This window comes from Rhinatrema bivittatum, chromosome 10 (genome assembly GCF_901001135.1).
Source record: "Rhinatrema bivittatum chromosome 10, aRhiBiv1.1, whole genome shotgun sequence".
NCBI classification, from domain to species: domain Eukaryota; kingdom Metazoa; phylum Chordata; class Amphibia; order Gymnophiona; family Rhinatrematidae; genus Rhinatrema; species Rhinatrema bivittatum.
In genome coordinates this window covers 89,086,468-89,112,785 of record NC_042624.1, presented here as the reverse complement: position 1 = coordinate 89,112,785, position 26,318 = coordinate 89,086,468, and the positions used below count along the sequence as shown (strand labels likewise).

At 38.8% G+C, this 26,318-nt stretch overlaps 1 protein-coding gene across 19 annotated transcripts in view; it reads left to right on the top strand.

Moving 5' to 3' along the window:
- Nucleotides 1-26,318, top strand: part of ADGRL2 (adhesion G protein-coupled receptor L2) — a 579,402-nt gene that overhangs the window by 497,951 nt on the left and 55,133 nt on the right. For 12 of the 19 annotated variants that reach the window (XM_029618001.1, XM_029618002.1, XM_029618020.1 and 9 more), the window contains 5 exons: nucleotides 824-1,120; nucleotides 1,696-1,799; nucleotides 2,612-2,797; nucleotides 16,490-16,528; nucleotides 19,969-20,152. In XM_029618001.1, the coding sequence (XP_029473861.1) occupies nucleotides 824-1,120; nucleotides 1,696-1,799; nucleotides 2,612-2,797; nucleotides 16,490-16,528; nucleotides 19,969-20,152 (810 nt within the window). The remainder of the gene's footprint in view (nucleotides 1-823; nucleotides 1,121-1,695; nucleotides 1,800-2,611; nucleotides 2,798-16,489; nucleotides 16,529-19,968; nucleotides 20,153-26,318) is intronic. The other 7 variants (XM_029618004.1, XM_029618016.1, XM_029618010.1 and 4 more) reach the window with 1 other exon arrangement.

The following is a 26,318-nucleotide window of genomic DNA, read 5'->3' as shown; positions in this document are numbered from 1 at the left end:
CTAGAAGAGAATTGAGCGTTACACAAATTTCTTGTAGACATCAAAAAAGTTTATTACGGTAGCTGCATGCATCATTTTCCATTTTATTTTTATCTGCACATCAATAAAATATGTAGTTAGAATCCTGCATTAGAAATTATTTGCCCTAAACTTAAGTGTTTTGACGTCTATGATTAAGTAGTATACTTGCCACCGGCGTAAATTAGTTGTTACTTTGTACTTGCTTTATCAAGAAAAAGAATGTTTGAACATTAAAACAACACATGCATGCTAGGTTGTCTTCTGTTTGGATTCAATCAAGCATGCTGGAATTCTCTCAAGCAAGAATAGCTACTGAGAGGGAAAATGTTGCAGTAATTATGTCTCTGAAAGGTGTAGAATGGGAGACTTTAGAAGTTTTAGTTGTTGTTTTTTTTAATGGCCTAGTTTTGAACATTTGATTTTTGTTTTGTTACACTGAACTAATTGTTAGTTGAATTAGTTAGAATTACTTTATTGTACATTTCTTTTAATGCTGTCTTTTCTTTTTCTATTCTGTACTGGCAGTTTGGAGAGAGCGAGCTTTAAGAAATGTAGTAGTCCAAGAATGTCAGGAGGGTTCATGGACCCTTGATTGAAAAATTCCGCAACTAGAGATAAAACAAAATCTATTCAACTTTGCACTCCAAAAAAATTGCTTCCATAGTAACACCCAGAGACTAAATCAAGAAACTGATTTGGTTAATTTGAAAGGACATGGTTAGCCTGGTTCTTGTGGTACAAATTTGATTCACACTTTTTTTTTTTTTTTACTTTTATTATACTCCCAATTTTCCTTCCACAGTGCCTACCACAGCAGTAACAATTACTCCTTCAGCAGAGTTGTACAAAACTACAGTGTCAACTACAACTATTGCTTCACAAAAAATCCCGATGAGCACAACTTTATCTGGAGGTACAAAAGAAGGAAGCAGAGGGCCCAAACCACCACCACCGATTTCTACAACTAAACTTCCACCTGTGACTAGTGCTTTTCCTCTGCCGGAGAGATTTTGTGAAGCTGATGAAAAAAGGGGCATCAGCTGGCCTCAGACACAAAGAGGAATGATAGTTGAACGCCCTTGTCCAAAAGGAACGCGAGGTAATCTTGCCAGTTTATCCCAATTCCTGTCTGCCTTCCCTCTCCCAATTTCACCAAAAGTTTTCTGTTAGCTTTAATAAATGTTTTGTGTTTGTCTGTGTGCATGTGTGTATATGGAACTTATTAATGGAGACCAAAGAATTCTACACTGTAATAGTTCTGAGACTTTGGAATAAGATCCTGCACAAGCAATCTGTATGTTGTAGTCTATAAAGGCATTTTAGCAGGGATGCAGTTACTACACATATTTCTAAATGATCCAGATCGTTGCTTGACGACTGCAGTAATTTTTAGGTACAGCTGTTTTTTTCATTATGGCTGTTCTTTGGTTTAGTTCCAGGAAAAGAAAGGTCTCTGTTTGTTTTCCATACATTTTTTATAGTCCTTCATTAACTTGACAGTACTCTTTTTGGAATCCACGCTATTTCCTAACATTTTGTTTAGTTATTGTCAGCTACTTCCATTAGTTTATATTTCAAATTTAACATAGTGAGGCTAAAACAATAACTGATTTCCTGACTGCCTGCAGAAAAAATGGTTTCAATTTCACCGTTCATTTTGTGCATCTGCTGTAGGAACTGCCTCATATCTCTGCATGGTTTCCACTGGAACATGGAACCCTAAGGGCCCTGATCTTAGCAACTGTACCTCACACTGGGTAAATCAGCTGGCTCAGAAGGTTGGTTGGAACCTTTTAATATTGTACACTCTGGTGATAAAGGGTTTTAACTCCATATAAATAATTCAGTTTCATAGGTTGAAACTCTCTATTGCTCTTTTTTTTTTTCAGTTTACAAGCAGAAGTTATGCATGCATTCATCTGCTAACCATTTATTGAAAGTTAATTTCACATGTTTCCTGCCATGCTGTTTTTTTAAATGATGCTTTGTAATCATCCGTGCTAGCATGATTTCATTCAGCCTGCTTCATTGTTTTGATGATCAATAGACAAATATTTGATTAGCCTAATAAATCAAAAAGCATTAAGTGTGTTATAGGCTCTGCAATTGGAAAGCAGATGTTTACTTGGCGAAATATTATGATAGAATAAAACTAAAGTTCTGCAAAAATGAATCAACACAAAAAGACATTATAAAACAGTACCCCTTTCTGTATTTCTATCCCTACTGAGACTTTGAAAAAAAAAAAAAAGACAATTTATAGTCAGTACTTGATTGCTATAATTTTATTTAAATTCCTTCAACACTGAAAAAAAGATTTCTAAGCTTCTAACAATAGTGTTGAAATAAGTGAATTTACAACAAATTGCCAGCTTGATTTATGTTTTGATGTCAGAGAAGAATTGCTTTTGTGTGTCAAGGATCTGACAATCCTTAATCCTTTGGGACAAGGAGAAAGTTATTGGTGTCAATTAGTTATAGATTTTTAACATAGTATTTTACCACTACAAAGGTATGTGGGGGGAAGTAAAATGGAGAGCTGCAGGTAGAACAAGGATTCCTGCTGAGATAATGTAAATTGACTTTTCAGATCCGAAGTGGAGAAAATGCTGCTAGTCTTGCCAATGAGCTGGCTAAACACACGAAAGGCCCTATCTTTGCTGGTGACGTGAGTTCTTCAGTGAGGCTGATGGAGCAGCTGGTAGACATTCTGGATGCACAACTGCAAGATCTCAGACCTAATGAAAAGGACCCCGTAGGAAGGAATTACAACAAGGTAACTTTCACAAATTTCATTTAATTTGAAAAACCTATTCTTGGTTCATCTTTCAAACTGTCTGATATCTTTTTGTTTTTATTCACTTTATAAGGTGAAACTATGATCTAAGTTAACGTGAAATAACCAGTATATTAATTAATTCACAAACTGAGCACTGGAATTACAAGACGAGAATGGCTATCAATACTTCTTATATATTAAAAATACACAGATCAGTAAAAGAAATATTTGCATTCTGTACAGTTTACTCAAATACATGTAACCTATTAATTTAGAACTATGTTCATATAGCAAACTAAGAAAGTGTAACCCCTGTAATAGAGATTAAAGTGACAATGTTAAGCTATCCGCTAACATGACCATTAACATGCATACTAATTATTAATGCTTTTGCAGAGTGATCTCCATGCATCAAAACCTGGTCACCTTTATGTATTTCCTTTGGGTTTCCATACTGAAGGATATTGTATTATACTCCCCAGCTGCCCTTACCTGTGGGCATTACTGTTCTAGTGGTGTAACGGTAGATACAGCCCACTGCAGATAAAGCCCACCTGCCAGATATAACACTTTACCCAAGTCAGTTTTTGTTGCTTTTACTCTTTGGTTCTCTACCATTCTGGGTAGATGGAGCATACAAGTCACTATATTTAATGCCGGTTTTCACTAGCTCTCTTAATGAAGCTTCAGACCAGAAACTACATCCTAGCAGTTCCATCTTGCCCTCTCCTTACAGTGGTCCTTCCCAGACAATTTTCTTCTGTTCTTAGAAGGGCAAAGACCATATCAGCAGAGGACTACTACTAGACACCAAAGCAGGGGAGAAAGCACATCAGCCTCAGAAGATGTATTTTGCAAATCACAAAACTGCAAAAATATATCACAGAAACCTGCACTTTTCTGATTATTACCATGCAAATCTGTATGTGGACTGTAAGACTACTTCTTGGGTTGATTCAGTTTCTGTAATCTTAAAAAGAAGCGATATGAAACTAGTTTCTTTCCTTACCCAATAAAAAGGGGGAAGAAAGGCAAGTTCATTCAGATACTGTAGGTATTTCCCTATCCCTAGGGGGCTTACAATTTAAGTTTGTACCTGAGGCCACAGAGGGTAAAGTGACTTGTCCAAGGTCACAAGGAGCAGCAGTGGAATATGAACCTTGGTCTCCCTAGTTTGTAGGCCACTGCTCTAACCACTAAGCTACTCCTCCACTCATTATATATTTGACTTCAAACCTGAATCTCCCAGATTATTCATTGATTAAAGGGGGTTTCTTTTTTGGCCATCTGGATGTTTGGCTCTCAGGAATAGTCTTATTCACAGTGCAGCTTTCTCAGAGAAGCCTAGAAATCTGCATTTCCAGGCCCTAGGGTCTCACATATTGCATTCCTTCCTCAAAAGTTGGATTGTTAGTGGAAACACATTTGTCCTTCAGAACAAGGATGGACTTTACTATGGTTGATGATCATAATAAGCTTGCTCAGAATGGTTGTGGAAGCAGATTTTAAACTTCTGAAGCTAGATCCATTTTGCCTTCTGTATGTGGAAGACCAAATAGAGCTTCTAGAATGCAAGGATGCAAAAGTTGAACCTGAGATTCCAAGACCATCTGAGTGCCTGTACTAATATTCCTAATACAGAGGTAGTACAGTTGCATTCCTACTAGAAAATCCAGATGACTCCTTCAGGTTTCTTCCATGCTCTTTCAATTACAGCAGTTTGTACTTCCCACGTGAAGAGGACTTCTGCCCCATGGAAAAAAAAAATGCAAGGCAGCAATGTGAGGTTCCATTTATAGTTTCATCATAAACTGTTGGTTGCTCGAATCACTGTCAGCTTTTATGTCATTTTGGTGTCAAGTTTTCCAAGCTGCTGTGAATCACACCCTATTGCTATGCTGCATCCCAGAGACTGTAACTTTACTCATGTAATGCAATGGGAATTTTCCATATTGTCAATTCTTGTTCTGTTATTTTTATAGCAGAATAATCTTGCCCACAAATGTTATTCTATTTGCTTATGCAGATTTTTGTGTAATATAAACACTAAGATTTAGTGTCAAAGAACATTTTTAAGATGTGTACATCAGATTATCAATTTCTGGAGAAGTTGTTAAACTTGGTAGAAAAAAAACCACTGGAGGGTGGGTTGTATCTGTGCACCCTGTGCAAAGAGCTCCTAGCTCTCAGAAAATGGGTAAAGTCTCTTGAGGCTAGTGGCAAACCTGGAGGAACTAGAGCAGACAGATATATGGAGGAGATTTTCAGGGACATGGAGCAATCCACTAAGGCAGCCCTAGTACAGCTTTGGAGGACTACCAGCAAGGAAAGCACCATCTTGTAGTGATAGACTTCAGTTACAAGATCACTTTCTGGCTTTCAGATGATTTTGTTCTTTTGCACCAAGACTATGTCTCTATGGGGGTGTGCCCAGGAAGGAAGGAATAGGATTGCTATTGGCAATTTTATCATTAGAAGTGTAGATAGCTGGATGGCTGGTGGGCAAGAGAATAAAATTTGTTTTGTTTTTGATTCATTTTCAGGAGGGGTGTTTTTTCCCCACAAATTTCATTTCATGAATTGTTTGATTCATTTCATTTGTGAGAAAAAAACAAATCAAACAATTAAAAAAAAAAAAAAAAAAAGCCAAAGAACTAAAATGAGGCCTCCCAGAGCCTCCCACCTGCCCAGGCCGAGGGCACAGTAAGTGGCTGCAACCTCGGCCTACTCGTCCAAAGCCTTCAGCCTGATGCCTCCAGGTCGGGTTGTGGCATCGGGCCTCAGTCCAGGCCCCAGCGTCAGGACCCAGCCTTCGGGTCAGGTCTCAGCATCTGGCCTGGGTCTGGGCCTAGGCCCCGGCCTTTATCAGATACCCGACGGATACCTTTTTTTTTGTGTGTTTTTAATTTTTGGGGGTCGTGCGTGGGCCTAGGCTGTGACCCCTGCTTTGGGCCTCAGTCTATGCTCTAGGCAAGCCCCAACCTCAGGCCTAGACTAGGCCTGAATCATTAGTTTAAAATGAAACTAACGAATACAATTTTTCATTTGGGGGGCCTCCACTTTATTTCGGGATCCCCTGAATGAAATGAATTGGCCTTATTTTGTCGCCTTTTGCAGTTTCGTTTTAAACAAATGCACATCCCTACTGTCTAGCACAAAGTTAGCGGACCTTGTGTGTTATTAGAGTGCTGTGGGAAGGAGCCGGCTCTTGTAGTACATGTGGTTATTGATGATATGGGAAGGTGCAGGAGGAAGCCAAATTTAGGCTTTTATGTAGGAAATTAAAATCCAGAGCCTCCAAGGTGGCATTCTCAGAAATGCTCCCGTTTCCACCCTCAAGACTTCAGAAGCATGCTGGAGTCTCAAGGCATGAATGAGAGAATGGTGCAGGAAGGAGGGCTTTATATTAATTAGGAACTGGGGAACATTTTGGAAAAGGGAAAGCCTATGCCAATGGGATGGACTCTACTAAACTACTAGGGTGGAACAGAGCAGCTGGTGCTAGCAAGTAAAAAGGAGAGAGCAGCTTTTAAACTAGATTATGGGGAGAAGTTGACAGTCGCCTAGGAGTGCATGGTTTGGATTGAGATATTTTCAAAGGACATTGATAAAACAGGGAAGTTAAGAGTATTCAAATAGAATGTGGTAAAACCTGAGGTATCTCAGGTGGGTTTAAATAAAGAGCAGACAGATCTGAATGATTGCAAATTATTTGAATCAACAGCTAATATTAAGCAGTTAATAGAAATAGCATACATTTATTGCCACTAAATGAAAATATAGACATAATAGGCATCTCTGACAACTGTTAGAGGATAATCAATGGATAATTGGTACCAGATTAAAAAAATATCAAAATGACAGGACAAATCAAATTAGTGATGGGATATATGTTAAAGATATCATAGTCAAGCAGGATAAAAAATCTACTGGAAGCATACTGCATTCTGTAATGTCTATAAATAGAAAATATATGTCAGATTGTGAAGAGTACAGCACTGAGTTATATTGCCATCCATCTGAACAGAATGATGAAACAGATTGTGAAATGCTAATAGATTAGACAGGTTAATAATGGCAACAAAATAACAATGGGAAATTTTCCCCCCCCCCCCCCCCCCAGTGCATACTGGTTGAATATCTCATCAGGGCAAGCTAAGCCAGGGGATTAAAATTTCTAGATGCTATAAAATGATTGCTTCATGGAGCAGCTGATTCCAAAATTGGCAATAGGGGGAACAGTGATGGGACCATTTGGCAATAGTTATCATAAGAACATAAGATATTCTATACTGGGTCAGACCAAGGATCAATCAAGCCCAGTATTCTATCTCCATAAGTGGCCAGTCCAAGTCACAAGTACTCAAACATTAAATAGAACCCCATGTACAAATGCTGGCAACAATCAGTGGCTATTCCCTATTGATTGATAGCAGTTTATGAATTTCTCCTCCAGGAACTTATCCAACCCTTTTTTTAAACCCAGCTACTCAAGCTGGCTTAACCACATCCTCTGGCAATGAATTCCAGAGCTTAATTGTGTGTTGAATGAAATATAAGAACATGCCATACTGGGTCAGACCAAGGGTTCATCAAGCCCAGCATCCTGTTTCCAACAGTGGCCAATCCAGGCTATAAGAACCTGGCAAGTATCCAAAAAGTCTATTGCATGTTACTGTTGAGTAATAGCAGTGGCTATTTTCTAAGTCATCTTAATTAATAGCAGGTAATGGACTTTTTCTCCAAGAACTTATCCAATCCTTTTTTAAACATAGTTACACTAACTGCACTAACCACATCCCCTGGCAACAAATCCCAGAGTTTAATTCTGCGTTGAGTGAAAAAGAACTTTCTCCGATTAGTTTTAAATGTGCCACATGCTAACTTCATGGAATGCCCCCTAGTCCTTCTATTATCTGAAAGAGTAAATAACCGAATCACATCTACCCATTCTAGACCTCTCATGATTTTAAACACTTCTATCATATCCCCCCTCAGCCGTCTCTTCTCAAAGCTGAAAAGCCCTAACCTCTTTAGTCTTTCGTCATAGGGGAGCTGTTCCATTCCCTTTATCATTTTGGTCACCCTCACATAATCACTGGACGAAAAATATTACGTAAAACTATTGTAGTATCATTTAACTTTAAAAAGGAAAATTATGAGGAAATAAGAAAGAAACTAAAAGGAACAGTTGCAAGGGTGAAGCAGTAGCCTAGTTGTTTTAGAGTGACTGACTGTAAATCAGGAAAGTCAGGGTTCAAATCCCAGTGACAACCCTTGTAAACTTGAACAAGTCACTTTGCCCTCCATTGCCTCACATACAAACTCAGCACCTGATTTACTAAGGCTTTTTCTCTTATTCTGTTTCTATGGGGAAAATGTTTAGTAAATGAGGCCCTTAGATTGTAAGTTCTCTGGAGACAGGGAAAATGCCTACAGTACCTGAATGTAAATTGTCTTGAACTACCAATGAAAAGGCATGAGCTAAATCAAATTTTAAAAAGGATTAAAAGTAGAGATTGTTTAAAATCATCACAGAAAGCTACTCACATCAAATATGAAAATTTTCTCTTAATTTCTCTTTCAGAATGAAACATTTTGTGAATATTAAACATTTTTCTTCATTTATACCTTTATTTTTTTTTTTTTTTTGCAGTTTGCGCAATCATAATGAAAAATCATACTGCAACAAAATTCACCCAAAAACGGAGTGTTTAATCATAAAAATTCCATATATACCAGTTCATTCATTTGTGTGTTTCATATAGTTGTGTGTAAAGTTGGCAACCCTGGTCAAACAGTATGTTTCAAGGAATCTATGTAAGCAGCAGCTGACACAACCTCTACATGGTACAAAGTTAAACATATAAATAAAAAAAATAGACTAAAGCAAAGATGCTACATTATTGTTTGGTATCATAAATTTGGGTTTATATACCCTGGACTTCAACTTAAAATGGATAAAAGATGCTGAGCTCTTGGTTGCAGTTTTACCTGTATTTTTGATTTTCAGAAAGCTGCTGTAGCAGAGTGACCCTGTTTTTCCCTCTTGTATGTGCAGGACCAGGCTAGAGGCCTAATCCACCTTAAATCCCACAGAGGGAGAGAGCTCTGTGGGCGGGACCAGCTGGGGAGCATAAGAGTGTAAACTGGGTTCAGGAGGTCCCCATGTCTCTAGCAGAGGCAGCTCCTGTAAATCTATCCTGTCCAAAACAGAGGGAGTGAGTACACTGTCCAGAGGGAAGGCAGTCTACAACCTTGTGTGTGTAAATTGGATACTACTAAGGTAGACAGTCCACGTGAAAATTGCATTAGAAAGGTCTGGAGCCAGTGTGGCTTTGTGCCTCCAGCCTGGAAAACAGTTTTGTTTCCCACATTGTCCCAAAGAAAGCTAAATGCACAACTGTCCAAAAGAAAGCCAGGTTGCATGGCTGTAGAATTTTACAATTAAGAGTTGTTTTTTATATACTTTTTTTTAGAGCCCGTGACTCCATTAAGGGAGCGGGACACAATGAGGGCGGGGTGGGGTGAAAGAGACTATGGGAAGGAAAGGGGAGGCGAGGGGATGATGTAATGACGTGGAGGGTGGGAGACGCGGCACCCGATTGGCCAGGGCCGGGCTTTAAAGGGGGAAGCCACACTTCGGCATGCCCCTTTTGCCCAGCGCCAGCCAAATCAGCATTCCCACCAACCCCCCCCCCCCCCCAATCACAACCCTAGGTAACTTAGATCCTTCTTTAGGCACCTGTTGCAGCCCTTGGTGTTGAGGAGTGGTGACCAGCACATTAGCAAGGCCCCCGCATAGATTTTACCTCTGGACTTTTCATAGGCCAGCGACCCGGGAGCACTTGAGCATGCAGGCTGTGATCAGGCCAGCGGCCCAACAGGTTCTGATCCAGATGCTTCGACGGCTAAGACGGGGGGGGGGGGGGGCGAGAAGGGGCATCCTGGCTTCTACAGCTGGTGGTATCCATGCTCGCCAGCGGCAGTTTGGCTTAACACTTACTAATATGGGGCACTGATCACCAGGAGTTAACCCTGTATAGTGTTAGGGTTAGGCATATTGTTTGATTTTTTTACATTATGACGTATTATTGTGCTAAAGTTTTCTCTATGGTGTTTTGGGCTGCAGCCATTAATTTTCCTACAATAAAGCAATTTTTTGGACTTAAACAGCATAAGAGTGAATTAATCTGGCATGGAAAAGATGAAGGGGAGGGTGAGAAGAGCTTGGGGGAATGGTGGAAGTTAGGTGTAGGCCTCCCTTCTGCCCACATGATTTTTCTGATACCAGTGTAGTAAACCCTGTTTGAGGATTTTGTGGAGTGAAATAGAAGTGTTTAATGTTCAAGAAGCTCCGGTGTTTTGAATTGAAAAGAGACTTGTACCTCCAAGAAGCAGCTATAATAGTGAAACAATCTGCATGAATGAGCTGGTATGTTGAGACATATTACATTTTTAGGGTTGAGCACCCATTTTTTTTTTTTTTTAAACTATTTTAACGATATAATTTTTTATTTGTGATAACACAAACATAAACAAAAATATGTGAAATTTTTTGAAGACAAGCAACATTTGGTTTTGAAATGAGCTTATTCTACAATAAGAAAAATGTCTCATATTTAATGTAAATAGCATTCTTTTTTTATTATTAATGATTTAGCATTCTCATTTTTTAATGAGCTTTGTTTAAAAATGCTATCTTGGAAGCCCAGATAAAATGCATTTCACACATTAAAAAAAGTTGAAGGAAGACTAAATGACTCCCAGCATGCTTAAATGGTGCTGTGAATGATACTATTAAAGAAAAAAAGATATTTTTCAAAAAATGGAAGGCAGATAGATTTAGAATAGAAAGGAACATAAATGATAGCATGATAATTTAATGCATGAGTAAGGCAGGCCAAGAAAGAATTTGAGAATAAATTTGCAATAGAGGCAAAAATTTGTGATGATAACTTTTTCAAATATATCAAAAGCAAGAAGTTTATGAAGGAGCCATTTGGACCACTAGATGACCAGGGGGAGAAAAGGACACTTTGCGGAGAAACAAAATAACTCCTTTGCTTTGGTCTTTAGTGAGAAGGATGTTAAGGGAGATACCCATGCCTTTGAAAGTGATGATTTGAGGAGATGACGCAAATAACTGGAAAAAGTAAAAGGGCAACATAACAAATTAAATATCCTTTTCACGTCTGTGATTTGTTTTCATCCCAGAATTTCAAAAGCTCAAATATGAAATTATAGACCTGTTGAGAACAATCTATAACGTATCATTAAAATCAACCACTATGCCTGAAGATTGGAGGGGGGCCAATGTAGTACCAGTTGTCAAAAAAAAAAAGGCTCCAGAGTGATCTAGCAAACCATGGACCTTTGCGTCCTGGGCAAAATAGAAGTTATTCTTAAGGACAGGATTACTGGTCATATGAATAGACATGGATTCAACAAAGGGAAGTCTTACTTTACCAATCTATTAGCATATTTAAAAGCATAAATAAACATATAGCTAAGTGAGCCAGATGATATAGTGTATTTGAATTTTCAGAATGCATTTGACACAGTCCCTCACGATACTCCTCAGGAAATTAAAAGTTACAGCTAGGAGGCAATATCCTACTGTGAACTACTAATTGGCTAAAAGATAAGAAATGTAAAATAGGACTAAATGTTTAGTTTTTCCAGTAAAGGAACATAGAAACAATGGCCATAAGGGAATTTCTGTCATCATGCTTCTATCTAGTTTGCCCATATGCACCAAATGCTTACCTCTACAATTATTACTAGTCCATCTGTTTCTCATGCTTTCTTGAATTAGCATACTGTCCTTGTCTTCATAGATTAATTGTGAGTCTACATCTTTGATCTTCATCCCATTATTTCTCATTCCAGAGCCTCCTTTTCATTGCAAGAGGCCCACCTACTGTGCATTGATACCCTGGGAAGAATTTAATTGTCTCTCTTATCTCCCCTATCCTGTCTTTCTTCTAGGATAAACTAATGCAATAGAGCACCAAACCACCATGCAAAGTATAACACAAAATATAAAGGTAAAGGCAAACATTAAAGGATTTCACTGGTGGTATCAGAAAAGTCAAGGGGCAATGGTCAAATCTGCTATCTCTTGCCCACAATTGGCTACAAACAGTATCATTTGAAGTACCACAATTCAAGCCATCTACCACCAAACAATACAAAATGCCATATTCCTCCATTAAAAAAATCATGCTTATAATTTTGCTTATATTTTTAACAGAAAAGCTTTTACTTCTCTAAATATGATGCTGATCGCCGGACTCCTCTTAAAATTCGAAACCTGATGTCAAGATATTTCAGTGCATAGCACCTGTCTCTGGTCAATGGAAACTCATAAAGCGTTCACACTATAGTTTTCATTTCAACCAGAATGATTAGTTGCCCTTACAGTATCTCTGTTTAGTTTGACCCCATTGCTCTTCCACATCTCTTTAGATTTTCCTATCCAACTAATGATTTTTTGAGGTACTCCCCTCTTTTAACAAAGCTATTTCTCCTGAAGTCTTAGACCCTTGCTTTAGAATGAACCATAACTGCATGTGCTCTAATACTGAACCACATTATCCGGTGGTTACTGGATCCCAGATGATGATCTGCTGTGACGTCAGAAACACTGACTCCATTGGTAAGCACCAGATCCCATATCACCTTCTCCCATGTCTGTTCCATTACCAGTTGGCGGAACTATTCTCCCCTGCAGAGAATCATGGAGTTCCCTACTTCTAGAATGTACTTCTCACCAACCTGCATATTTTCTGCATTGTCCCAGCAAGAACATTTAATGCTACCCTTCGTTTAGGGAGATCCACTTTGAAAGTATTAGGGGAGATGTGTTTCTCTTATTTGGCTCCTAGTCTTTGGAATAAACTCCTGCTCTCTATTTGTCTTGAGAAAGACTATTTAAAATATAGAAAGGTTCTCAAGACCTATTTCTTTTCCATAGCCTTTCCCACTTACATTATCTGGATTTTAATAAACTCAACCAGTTCTTTTTTGCATTTTTTTAACTCATGCTAATGTTATAGTAATTTTTCTTTAAGATGTTACTTATTTAATGCATTTTTTCATTATTTTCTCTATCCTGCTGTGTAATATTTTAGTTTTTGCATCCATATGTATTTTATTATATTTGATTGTTTTTTTTAAACTTTAATATTACTTTTATTGTACATTGCTCTGTTTTACTAGTTATAATAAGATGTGATTAATCAAAGGAATGAATAAATATAAATATACACTGCATCTGGAATGTCCCAATCAACATCTAACAGATTTTAATCATCTTGCAATAGCACCTCCCCCGTCATAGCAATTTTGTAAAAATCCTTTATTCATTTCTTCTGCCTGCAAAAGAGAACTATATTTATATCACACCAATGTAAATGGATGTTCCAGTTTTCTTTTTCCAGCACTTACATTGTGAGTCCTACAGTGTATATATTTTTAATTTACTGTCTTTTGGTCGTAAGATAATTCAAAAGCAGTGTACAATCAATAAAACACATAGTTATAGTTCTGTTTGTTGTTGTTGTTTAGTTCTACTCCTCCTCTGTTTTCCTATCCTGTCCTTGCTAAACAGATTGCAGCATGGGATAAATATATCCCAACCATTGTTTTCTCTGTACCATGTCCTTGTGAAAACCATCATATCCAAATCAGCCTCTTTCATGTGTGCCTCCAGATCTGGGACTTTATTTCACATACTGTGAAAATTAGTATGCATAGATTTCCAGATGTTACCCATGGATCAATACAGGGAGAGGTGAATAATGGAGTACCCAGGGATCTGTACTGGAATTATTGCTATTTAACACATTCATAAATGATTTGGAAATGGGAGCTACCAGTGAGTTGACCAAATTTGCAGAAGACTCAAAATTATTCAAAGCTGTGAAAACATTAGCAAAATTTGAGGACATACAGAAGGACCTTGCCATTCTGAGGCACTGGACATCTCAGTGGCAGGTTTATATGTGGACAAGTTCAAAATAATGCATATGGGGAAAATTAGTCCTAATTATAGATACATAATGCTGGCTTCCAGGAGGCAGGTAGAACAGATAAATAGGGAATGGTTAATTCCTTTCAAAATATTTCTTGGTTTGCCTGCTAATCTTAGTACTAATAGCAGATTTAAAATTCAGCACACAATCAAGCTGCGGAATTTGTTGCCAGAGATGTGGTTAAGGAAACTAGATAGCTGGGTTTAAAAGGAGTTTGTATAAGTTCCTATAGGAAAAGCCCATAAACAGTTTTCCAAGACTACCTGGCTAATAACATTTATCCATGGGAGTGAGCAGCAAGGAATGGAACTTATCTTTGGGATCTACCATGTACTTGCTATTGACTTGGATTGGCCACTGTTGGAGACAGGTTGCTGAGCTTGATGGATTTTTGATCTGATCCAACATGACACATCTTATGTTCTTACTAATGAGGGAAGCCAAGAGAATTTAAGAAACTTTCCATATAGACAAAAATAGGGGTGTGCATACAATTTTTTTTTGTCCCCATTTCGTTTTCGGGTCTGGGGAGGGCCATTTCGGTCCACTCCCTGGATCGGAAAATTTTATCGTGCTATTTTGTGAAAACAAAACAAAATCTACCCAACCCTTCATATTTAATTAATTACAATCCCCCTCCTCCCAATCCCCCCCCCCCCCACACAAAAACTTGCCTAAAGTCCCTGGTGGTCCAGCGGGGTCCCAGGAGTGATCTCTCGGGCCGTCGGCTGCCAGTAAACAAAATGGTGCCAGTGACCCTTTGCCTTACCATGTGACAGGGGCTATCGGTGCCATTGGCCAGCCTCTGTCACATGGTAGGAGCAATTGGCGGCTGGCACCATCTTAAAAAATGGCGTAGGCCATCCATTGCTCCTAACATGTGACAGGGGCCGGCCAATGGCTCAGATAGCCCTTGTTACATGGTAAGGGCAAAGGGTCATTAACACCATTTTGATTAGTGGCAGCCGACGGCCCAAGAGGGGGAGATTGCTCCCAGGACCCCTGCTGGACCACCAGGGACTTTAGGCAAGTTTTGGGGGGGGGGTTGGGAGGGTAGGAGATTATAATTAATTAATTCTGAAGGGTTGGGGGTGGGTTTGGGTTTTTTTTTAATGTGCCCTTTCTCCCCCCCCCACCCGAAAATGATGAGAAAACCACACCAAATTTCGTGGGGTCCCTGAAAATGATAGGAAATATCATTTTCGGGGACTCCCGAACCATGACAAAATAGGAAATTTCATCTATTTCGCAAACGAATGCACATCCCTAGACAAAAACTCATTAAAAAATGAATTAAATCTTTATTACATCAAAAATAAAAAGCCTGCGAGGGAGTCAGTTTTCACCAGTAGATGATCAGATGGTATAAGAAACACTCAGGATAAAGACAAAATAGAAGAATTAAATGAATTCTCTCTTTAGCCTTTACTGAAAATGGTAAGGTGTTACATATTAGAATAGTTCCTAATGATAAGAAGAACTGAAGAAAATATCCATTACTCTTACATAATACTAGGACTGAAAGACACTAAATAAAACTAACTGGTAGCAGATGAAAAATTGTGTTCTTTTTTCAGTCAATATAGCTGAGTTTAAAAAACGTTTGGACAAGTTTCTAGAAGACAAGTCCATTAACACTTATTAGCCAGATAGATTTGGTTGTTTCCACTTCTTTTGAGATTAAGCAACATGGAATGGACATTTCTGTTAGGATCTGCCAGGTGCTTCCAAGTGACTCAGACTCACTATTCTCAGGATGATGGGTTTGATGGACCATTAGTTTGGCCCAGCATGGTACTTATGTTCTTAATGGAATGTGCTATTTTTAAAATTCTGGCTTGAATCTTCTGGTCTCAATTATAGTTTCTAAGTAGTATCACCCAGAGAATCCTGACTGTTGTAAGAGTTAATAGAGCAAGAATTGACAGTAAAGACAATTCCTATTTTTTTCAATTCCTTGCAACTCAACCATCAGGAAGCACTATAGAGTTTATTTCAACTTTTTACTGGCCAACTTGACAGCCTCCCTCACTGGTCACAAAAATGTCTTTCTACTTTGTGCAAATGGAATTCAATAGTTTACAATTAAAAGCACATTTTTTTATTTTATTTTTTTTTACTGGCGACCATTTATTTCTGGGTGAAAGCAGGCAGTGTCAACAGCACACACGTATTAAATATACAACAAAGGAATAATATGTGGCAACAATCTACTGGTCAATATAACTAAGCAAGATAGATTTTTAATGGTGCATACAATCACAGATGTGGTACAAAAATTCTTGAATATAAAATCACAGAAATATAGTACATACAAGGACCAAGAATTTTTTTTTACCACATCTGTGATTGTATGTACCATTAAAAGTCTATCTTGCTTAGTTATATTGACCAGTAGATTATTGCCACATATTATTCCTTTATTGACCATTTATTTCTAACATTTATATTGGAAAAAAATCCCCAAATGGCTTTTCTGCACAGTGGGACAGTATTTGTTAGCATTATTTCACAGAAGAAGTTTCTTAACCTCCATGTCCTTTGATTTTGTTAGATTAGTGATAGGTTTGGATATTTTACTAGTTTTTCAAATATATGATCTAACCTTCTGATTTTCTTTTTTTTTTTTTTCTTTTTTTTAAATAAAAAGCGTCAAAAACGAGAGAAGACATGCAGGGCTTACCTTAAGGTATCTCACCTGTGCTGTCTCCCTGCTTTTTCCCTGCTTCAGCTACTTATATCGCTATATCATCATGCTGCATGATGCAATATTTTTCAGTCTTTGTATTGTGTCCCCATATCAGCTGTCCAGCTGTTGGCTTTGCACAGGTACAATACCCACAGAACAAACAAAAGATGAACGCCTGCAACATTTTTACAAACTTACCCCATGTTCGGAAGTCAAAAGTAGTCCCATGAATTGGAGAGGAGAAAATGTTTTTAGAAAACAAATACCTCTTAATAAAGTAGAAAGATTTTCTTGATTTCTTAAGTCAAAGACTGGTTATGATGTACAGACATGGAAAAATTCTATTGTGGGATCTGCTTTGTTATTTCTGTGGTGTATTCATAAATGCAGTACTCTGTTACAGGCACAACCCTATGATTTCATGGACTCAGTATAGAAGATCAAATGTAATGTATGAAAAAGTAAATATACTGCCCAGGTTGCATGTTGTTGCAATATAAACATTTTCTATAATGGAATAATTTTATTCTAGTGATACTATCTCCACTTCCACTGGAATAGTTTGACAGATGCTAGTATGGTATGCAAGAAGTGTTTCAAGTGAATTAATGCCGTGTAACTAGCACTGTGCTGCTTGTGGCGATACAAGAAACCATTTCATAGCCTTAATTTTTTGTCCAGTGTCATATCTGATTGGTCTCTAATGAGCTTCACTTTTTTAAATAAAACCAATATAGGTACATGAATAAAGTTCCTATGCACATGAAGCAAATTCCTAGAGTATGGCAAAGAATTTTTGTACCTCAAATTAGATGTTCCATTCTAGCTTAGTAACTAATGAGGCTGATCTTGACAAACCATCTTCAGTTCCACTCGACTTAATGATGGTAGTAGTATTGCTGTGAGCATTTTCTTCTCTCAAATTAGGGAAAAGTAAAACATCTTTTAACACCACTCTAAAACTATCGTGCAATTGCAAGGAGAGTCCATAGTTGCTCAGAAAACAGAGTGTGATGGATTGGGAAAAAGTCTTAAGCAACTTTCTTATTTGTTCATATGCACATATTAAGGTTTTCCTAACCAGCATCCTTTTGTTTGAACATATTTATGCTGTTTCCATCATTAGCACTGTAGAGTTTCAGTCAAATTGTATGTGCTATTCTAAGTAAATGGAACAGAGTGAACATAGAGATTCAGCAGCCAATGGCATATTTAATGTGCAGCCACATTATCTATGCATTAGTGTAAGAGCCTGCTTTCGATTGATTAGTTGATTAGTGTGATTAATTGGATTATTTTCTAAAGAGAATTTAATGATGTCTGTTGAATTACTGTTTTTTGGGTTTTTTACTTTTACTGCTGTTTCGTATGTAGCATGATGCTACTACACGATCATCTCATCACAATATAGACTATTTGCTAAATTAATGTAGATGTTAGTAATATTTTGCCATCCTGCTGAAAGAAGCAGTCTGTGGTATCTTGTTTGCACTATTGATTTCCTCTTGTGGTGCTTATTGTGCTGGAAAAGGACTTAGCAATCCTCTAAGTATTTGTGAACAGGTAGGGAAAAAGCAGATAGCGAGAGGTCAGAGCTGATTTATAACTGCTGGGGTCTGCATCATTTCATGCTTCCTGCAGAAATAAAAGGGGTACTTAGTCTTGGACTACAGTCGAGTTGAATATATGTACTATTAAATTTGTCAGCCCAATCTTTCTTCTTTAGTTCAAAAATGCAGGATCCTTTATATTTGCATCACTGTGTATCAGGGTGAGACATCCTGGTTTCAAGCTATAATTGGGTACCCTTTGATAAAACCATTTTTATTTTCCTGAATGTTGGCATGATACTGTTTTTGAGAGACTAGTGATAGCCAAATGGTATAAGTTCTGAGGCCTTTGTTTTTCTGTAGCCCTTTGGGTACATTTTGCTGCAAGAATTAAAAAGTCAAATAGTAAAGCAATTAAAATGTTAAAGGAACCCAATGGGGTAAATCAGATAATTGAAGCATAAAATATGGTCACAGAATTGCTGGAAAGTTGGGGCCTCAGTTATGTACTTGTTCTAAAATCTTTTACTAAAGAAGCTGTAAAAATAAGGGTCAACAAACAAGTTATAGGTGATCCAATTTTATTAGACTAACTTGCCATACCTGTGACTAGCTTTTGAGAGTTGTGCTCCATATCATCAGGTCAGTGAACAAATAGCACAGTTATACTGGATTTAAATTGTAGGGATGTACAATCATTTTTCCCAAATTGCCTAATTCGGAATGGTTCGGGAGAACCGAAAAATGATCTAATTTTTTCTGAAATTTCAGAAAAAAATCATTTTCGGGTTAGTGCGCACTAACTCCCGTTAGTGTGCGCTAACATGGCAGAGTTAGCACGCACTAACCCAAAAATCTGGGCCCCCGAAAAAAACCCAAAAAAACCCCGAACCACGGGAAAAATGAAATTCCTGCTGGGGGGCCTCAAAACAAAGCCCGACATGATATTTAGATCCAAAGCACATCTCTATTCAATAGTGCATATTCAACTAGGCATGAGATTGTCTGCATATGCCATCATAGCTTAGTAAAGGGATTAGGAGGAAAGGGAGTAGTAGTTACTGGGCTGTAATGGCATATGCCGACAACCTCAAGCCTAGGTAACTCTATACTATTCAAATTCAGTGTCACTGTGCTGTTTCTTCACCAGTCTGAAGGTAACTTGACTCTCAAAAGCTTGTCATAAAAGTATTAAGTTAATCCAATGAAATGGTGTTACCTACAACTTGTTTGACTCTTAGTCCATTTGAATATGTAGAAATTAACACAGTAATCGCAATACTTTTCTCTCTGGTAAAATTTAAATTTGTGTAAGAAAATTAGCATGTCTTGATTTAATTCTCTGTTCTTCGAGCTCCTTTGTAAATCTAAACAAGATCCAAAGTGTTAACATCTCAGGGAGGTTCACAGCAAATTACATTTCTGTTAAATATTGAGTGGATTCACAGGACCAATCCACTCTGAATACCAAACAGAAAGAAAGTTTAAAAATCTAAATTTATTTAAAATGCCCATTTAAGAAATACCTCCCCCCCCCCCCCCCAACAAACAGCACTGTGCCTAAAGACAATATACACGCAATAACTTTGATATGTTCATTTTGAATACTTTGAATTTGAACTATATTGGCAAATATCTGTTACATTAAATGTTTCACATGTAATATTCATCAGTACTGTGTACAAACCCATTTTGTTTCTTGCACTTGATCACTACTATACGAGTTCAATAAAGTGTTAAAAATAATTCATGTAAAATGTTTTTTTCTTGTGCCTTTAAATAGTAAGTGATCTTGACAGTTAAACATTACAGTTGTCATTAGGAAACGTTGGAAAATCTGTTTAAGTGCCTAAAGCAGTCAGACTAATGATAAATTTCCAATGGATGCAGGCAATCGTTGACACAGTTGACAACTTGTTGCGGCCTGAAGCATTAGGATCCTGGAAAGACATGAATTCTTCAGAACAAGCTCATGCTGCAACAATGCTGCTTGATACATTAGAAGAAGGAGCTTTTGTGCTGGCTGACAATTTTGCTGATCCAACTAGAGTCTCCATGCCAACTGATAATATCAGTAAGTGAATATGTCTCAAGGTGCCTCAAGTTTTTTAAGCATTTCTATCTGATCTTAAAAATATTAGGGACAATTCAAATGTTTTCTTAATATTTATCACACACACGGGGCTACGAGCTGTTAAAAGCTGAATTGGGCAAACTAATTTATTTGCTTCTTAACATTTTTCAGTCCTATCAGATCTCGTCTGTACAAAAAAAAAATTGATCTGGTGATATAATGAGGCAGATAATTCTGAGGTATGCATGAAGATGCTAATGTCTCTTTCAAATATTACAAGAGCAAAGTGTGAGATGATTATCATAATCCAAACACAGTTTGGAGGCATTGAACCAGTATCCATTTTAAATAATAAAGTTTCTATTTTACTAGTTGTGATTTTTAAGTGTGTTGCAGGCATTTCTGGATAAAGAATACATTTTCTCAGTTTCTGATTATATTGAAAAGTTCCATGTCAGGAAAAAGGGAATTAATTGATGTATCCAGTTTTTATGTCTCTTGAGCCTCTGTGTAACAAAACCATATTCGGTTTTTAGATTTTTTTTTTTTATATATATATAACATGGGTAACCAGGACTAAGACCTCTCCCTGCATCTGCCCCTTTACATTAACACCTCAACATAAACTGTCAACTTCCTCAATCATTCCCTCCCTCCCAAATGTATCAGCGTCACCGGATGGACAATTCAACTCAACCAGAATATAACATAAACTGTAATAGCTCATCTCACCTCATACCCCGCTGCCCCAACCAGTGAACAGTCACTCCATGCATTTCCAGGCCCTTAGTGCACAGCATAAGGGCACAGACACACATGCTTTTATGCCCAGACGACATAGGAGTGCTCCATTATCCACACGTTGTGCCTCCACCAATTGATATCTGAAAAGAGAACATTAGTCAACATATTGAACATCCACCCTCCCCAGGACTGACATATGATTCAAAAGCATCAGATTTCCAATGCCAATCCTCTGAATGACCCCTCCCAAGAGGTCCGAAAGCGCCACTGACATTGCCGCTGCAATCCTGAAGGAATGGGTACCAAACCGACCCACATCCAAGCCAACGGCTCTCAGAACCATCTCAAACTGGTAGTTAATGGCCTCAGGTTCTCATGTACCAAGAAATGCATACCCCCAACTGGATGAAGATTCCAACATGCATTCGCATTGGCTCCCAGCCAAGTGTGTAAACCAGCCTCCACTCGCAAAACCAAAGTAGCCCTTCTCCACCCTTGTCTTCGTCTTACTTTTCACATCCCTCAATCTTATCTTCATCAAATTGTATGTGCTGAGCTAGCAAACCTGCCTGTTCAGTACCTGACCCTGTTCTAACTACCAATTCACTCACCCAGAAATAGAGATGTGTATCGTACCGGCAAACGTTTCCGGTTTCATTTTTGTAGAACCGCAAGAAATTTTGTTTCCCGCGGTTCTGACCATTTTTTTCATCTGTCTCAATCCAAAAAAAAAACCTCACCCCGATCCTTCAGATTTCATTATTTACAATCCCCCCCCCCCCCAAATAAAAAACTTGCCTAAAGTCCTTGGTGGATCTCCCACTCTCGGGCTGTCTGCTGCCAGTAAACAAAATGGCGCCAGGGGACCTTTGCTCTTACCATGTGACAGGGGCTATTGGTGCCATTGGCCGGCCCCTGTCACATGATAGGAGCAATGGACGGCTGGCACCATCTTAAAAAATGGTGCGGGCCATCCATTGCTCCTACCATGTGACAGGGGCTGGCCAATGGCTCTGATAGCCCCTGTCACATGGTAAGGGCAAAGAACCATTGGCACTATTTTGATTAATGGCAGCTGAAAGCCCGAGAGGGGGACATCGCTCCAGGGACCCCCGCTGGACCACCAGGGACTTTAGGCAAGTTTTTGGGTGGTCGGGAGGGTGGGGGATTGTAAACATAAGAACATAAGAAATTGTGATGCTGGGTCAGACCAAGGGTCCATCAAGCCCAACATCCTGTTTCCAACAGAGGCCAAACCAGGCCACAAGAACCTGGCAATTACCCAAACACTGAGAAGATTCCATGCTACTGATGCAATTAATAGCAGTGGCTATTCCCTAAGTAAACTTGATTAATAGCCGTTAATGGACTTCTCCTCCAAGAACTTATCCAAACCTATTTTGAACCCAGCTACACTAACTGCACTAACCACATCCTATGGCAACAAATTCCAGAGCTTTATTGTACATTGAGTGAAAAAGAATTTTCTCCGATTAGTCTTAAATGTGCTACTTGCTAACTTCATGGAATGTCCCCTAGTCCTTCTATTATTCGAAAGTGTAAATAACCGATTCACATCTACTCATTCAAGACCTCTCATGATCTTAAAGACCTCTATCATATCCCCCCTCAGCCGTCTCTTCTCCAAGCTGAACAGCCCTAATCTCTTCAGCCTTTCCTCATAGGGGAGCTGTTCCATCCCCTTTATCATTTTGGTTGCCCTTCTCTGTACCTTCTCTATCGCAACTATATCTTTTTTTGAGATGCGGCGACCAGAATTGTACACAGTATTCAAGGTGCGGTCTCACCGTGGAGCGATATAGAGGTATTATGACATTTTCCATTTTATTAACCATTCCCTTCCTAATAATTCCTAACATTCTGTTTGCTTTTTTGACTGCTGCAGAACACTGAGCCGACAATTTTAAAGTTTTATCTGCTATGATGCCTAGATCTTTTTCGTGGGTGGTAGCTCCTAATATGGAACCTAACATTGTGTAACTACAGCAAGGGCTATTTTTCCCTATATGCAACACCTTGCACTTGTCCACATTTAAATTTCATCTGCCATTTGGATGCCCAATCTTCCAGTCTTGCAAGGTCCTCCTGTAATGTATCACAATCCGCTTGTGATTTAACTACTCTGAATAATTTTGTATCATCTGCAAATTTGATAACCTCACTTGTCCTATTCCTTTCCAGATCATTTATATATATATTGAAAAGCACCGGTCCAAGTACAGATCCCTGAGGCACTCCACTGTTTACCGTTTTCCACTGAGAAAATTGACCATTTAATCCTACTCTCTGTTTCCTGTTTTTTAACCAGATTGTAATCCACGAAAGGACATCGCCTTCTATCCCATGAATTTTTAGTTTTCGTAGAAGCCTCTCATGAGGGACTTTGTCAAATGCCTTCTGAAAATCCATCTACCGGTTCACGTTTAGCCACATGTTTATTAACCCCTTCCAAAAAACTGAAGCAGATTTGTTAGGCAAGACTTCCCTTGGGTAAATCCATGTTGACTGTGTTCCATTAAACCATGTCTTTCTGTATGCTCTACGATTAGGTCTGAAGGGTTGGGGTGAGTTTGGGGTTTTTTGTGTGCCCTTTCTCCCCCCCCCCCCCCAAAAAAAAAAAAAATTAAGAAAACCTCACGAAACCGTGATGTTTTTCTATCATTTTCGGGGACTCCCAATACATGACATATTAGGAAATATTGTATGATATTTTAATTTGTCAGAAAAACGATGCACATCCCTACCCGTAAAGCCCCCAAAAAATGTCAACAAAAATGCCACATGAAACAGAAAAAACCCAAAACACAAACCCTAAGAAGTACATCCCACAAATCAAGTAAAATATTGTGCATGATGGGTAATCGTCCATCTGGAGCTTTCACAGAACTCCGAACCCAATCCTGCAGTAAGCTCTGCACCACAAAACGCCCCACAGGAAAACCCTATCCATGAGCCCTCGTAAAAAAAGGAAAACCCAGACAAGTACCTTGATACCGCCACCTTGGTCTTGCCAACTTAGCACCCTCTATGTACTGCAATAACATAACATATGAAACTGGACCCCAGACCAACCCAGAGAAAAGATGCCACCTGGTTGGCTCCATTCACATCTCCCGACCAAGTGGACGGAGCTAAGGATGCTCACAGCAGTTGCCATGACACCAGGAACCAAACTTCCATATGAAATTTGGCACCTCTGCTCCACACTTACCCATCTTTGGAGCAAGCCTACAGAACTGCACCCACTTGGAACAAGAAAGAGAATCAGCAAGGACATTAGCTATACTGGGTACATTCCGTGCCCAAGCAGTAACATTCAACATCATGCACTGCAACACAAACTCACACAACAAATCAGAAACCATCAGACACTTCGCAGATCTTTTGTTAATAACTTCCACTTCCCCCCATAGAATCACACCAAAATATCACCCTGTCATGTAGCCGAGAACCCCACAATCAAGGCCACAACAATTGGAAACAGATTCAAAAAAGTAATATTACTAATTGTGCCTGACTGCTTCCATTCCTCAGGCCAAGAAGCAGCACACCAAGAGCTCCAAAAATAAATCCCAAAATGATCCACACCTGCTGTATCCGTAAACAATTCAAAATCCTGACTTGATATGGCATCAGCTTGCCACAAGGATATTCCATTGAACTCTGCCAAAAGCCTTGCCCAAACAACCAAATCTTCCCAGCTTCTATATGAATTTGATGGTTGTCACACTTGACATAGATATAGCTAACCTCCTCAAAAACACCAGCCCCATAGGGATTACCCTGCAAGCAAAATTCAAACTTCCAATTAGTGACTGCAGTTGCTGTAAGGTCAATTTCTTGCAATGCAACTCTTTTTCTACCAATTTTCTTAACTTAACCTTCTTATCCATAGGCAGACAAGGTACCATCTCTGTCGAGTCCAGTTCTATGCCCAAAAAAGTCAAGCAAGTGCACGGGCCTTCAGTCTTTTCACCAGCAATAGGAATGCCAAAATTTGAAGCCACTCAAATAAGAACTCAAAATTCCAGCACACTCCCCAGACCCCTGCAACCCCACAAACTAGAAATCATCTAAGTAATGCATAATACTGGACAATCCCAATTCCTGAACGGGCTAAACATCTCAAAATAAATGCAAGCGATGGAACACCCCATTGGCATGCACGTATCAAAATAGTAACACCCCTTGAAACAAAATCCAAGCAAAAGGAAACTCTCTGGAATTTACCAGTATCAAACAAAAAGCAGACTCGATATCATCCTTAGCCTGCAATGCACCCTGCCCAAAATGTCACGCTAACTGCATTGCAGTCAAAAGATGAATACTGCACAGTGCAGAGCTCCCTGGGAATAAAATCATTCTCACAGAGCTTTCGTCAGTGAAACGACAAGTTGTGGATCAATCTGAGTTTACCAGGTTCCTTTTTCGGAACAACCGCCAAAGGAGACAATCATCCTATGAAAAGGAGGTTCCGTAAAAGGACCAGCCATCCTTCCAAGGTCCAACTCGGCCTGCAAATTTCCTTTGCACCACACTACTCATTCTAGTTACTGATAAACAGTTCCCCCCTCCACCGCCACACATAGAACCTGTAACCAGAATCTAAAAAACTAGAAAAAACCTGTTAAAGAGAATACCTGCAACAGCAGCCCTAGGATAAGACCGCAACCACAGTACCATTGCCACCACTCTAATAGGCATCAGGGCCCTGCACATCAACTCATTTGGAGGAACTTCCAGCTGCTGTACCCCCCGAAGTGCTCCCACCTGCATGCTTAGGCACTTACTGGCTGAATGATATGCCCCACAATTGGAACACAAATGTTTGAATTTGCAATTCTGGAAGTTGCTTCATTTTTTTGAAGGGGTTAATAAATGTGGATAAAAGTGAGCCAATAGATGCAGGATATTTGATTTTCAGAAGGCATTTGACAAAGACCCTCATGAGAGGCTTCTAAGGAAAATAAATCATGGGATAGGAAGTGATGTCCTTTCATGGATTACAAACTGATTAAAAAACAAGAAACAGAGAGTAGGATTAAATGGTCAATTTTCTTAGTGGAAAAGAGTAAACAGTGGAGTGCCTCAGGGATCTCTACTTGGACTGGTGCTTTGAAATATATTTATAAATGAGCTGGAAAGGAATATGAGTGAGGTAATCAAATTTTGCAGGTGATAGAAAATTATTCAGAGTAGTTAAATCACAAGTGGATTGTGATACATTACAGGAGGACCTTGCAAGACTGGAAGATTGGACATCCAAATGGCAGATGAAATTTAATATGGACAAGTGCATGGTGTTGCATATAGGGAAAAATAACCCTTGCTGTAGTTCCACGATGTTAGGTTCCATATTAGAAGCTACCACCCAGGAAAAATATCTAGGCATCATTGTGGA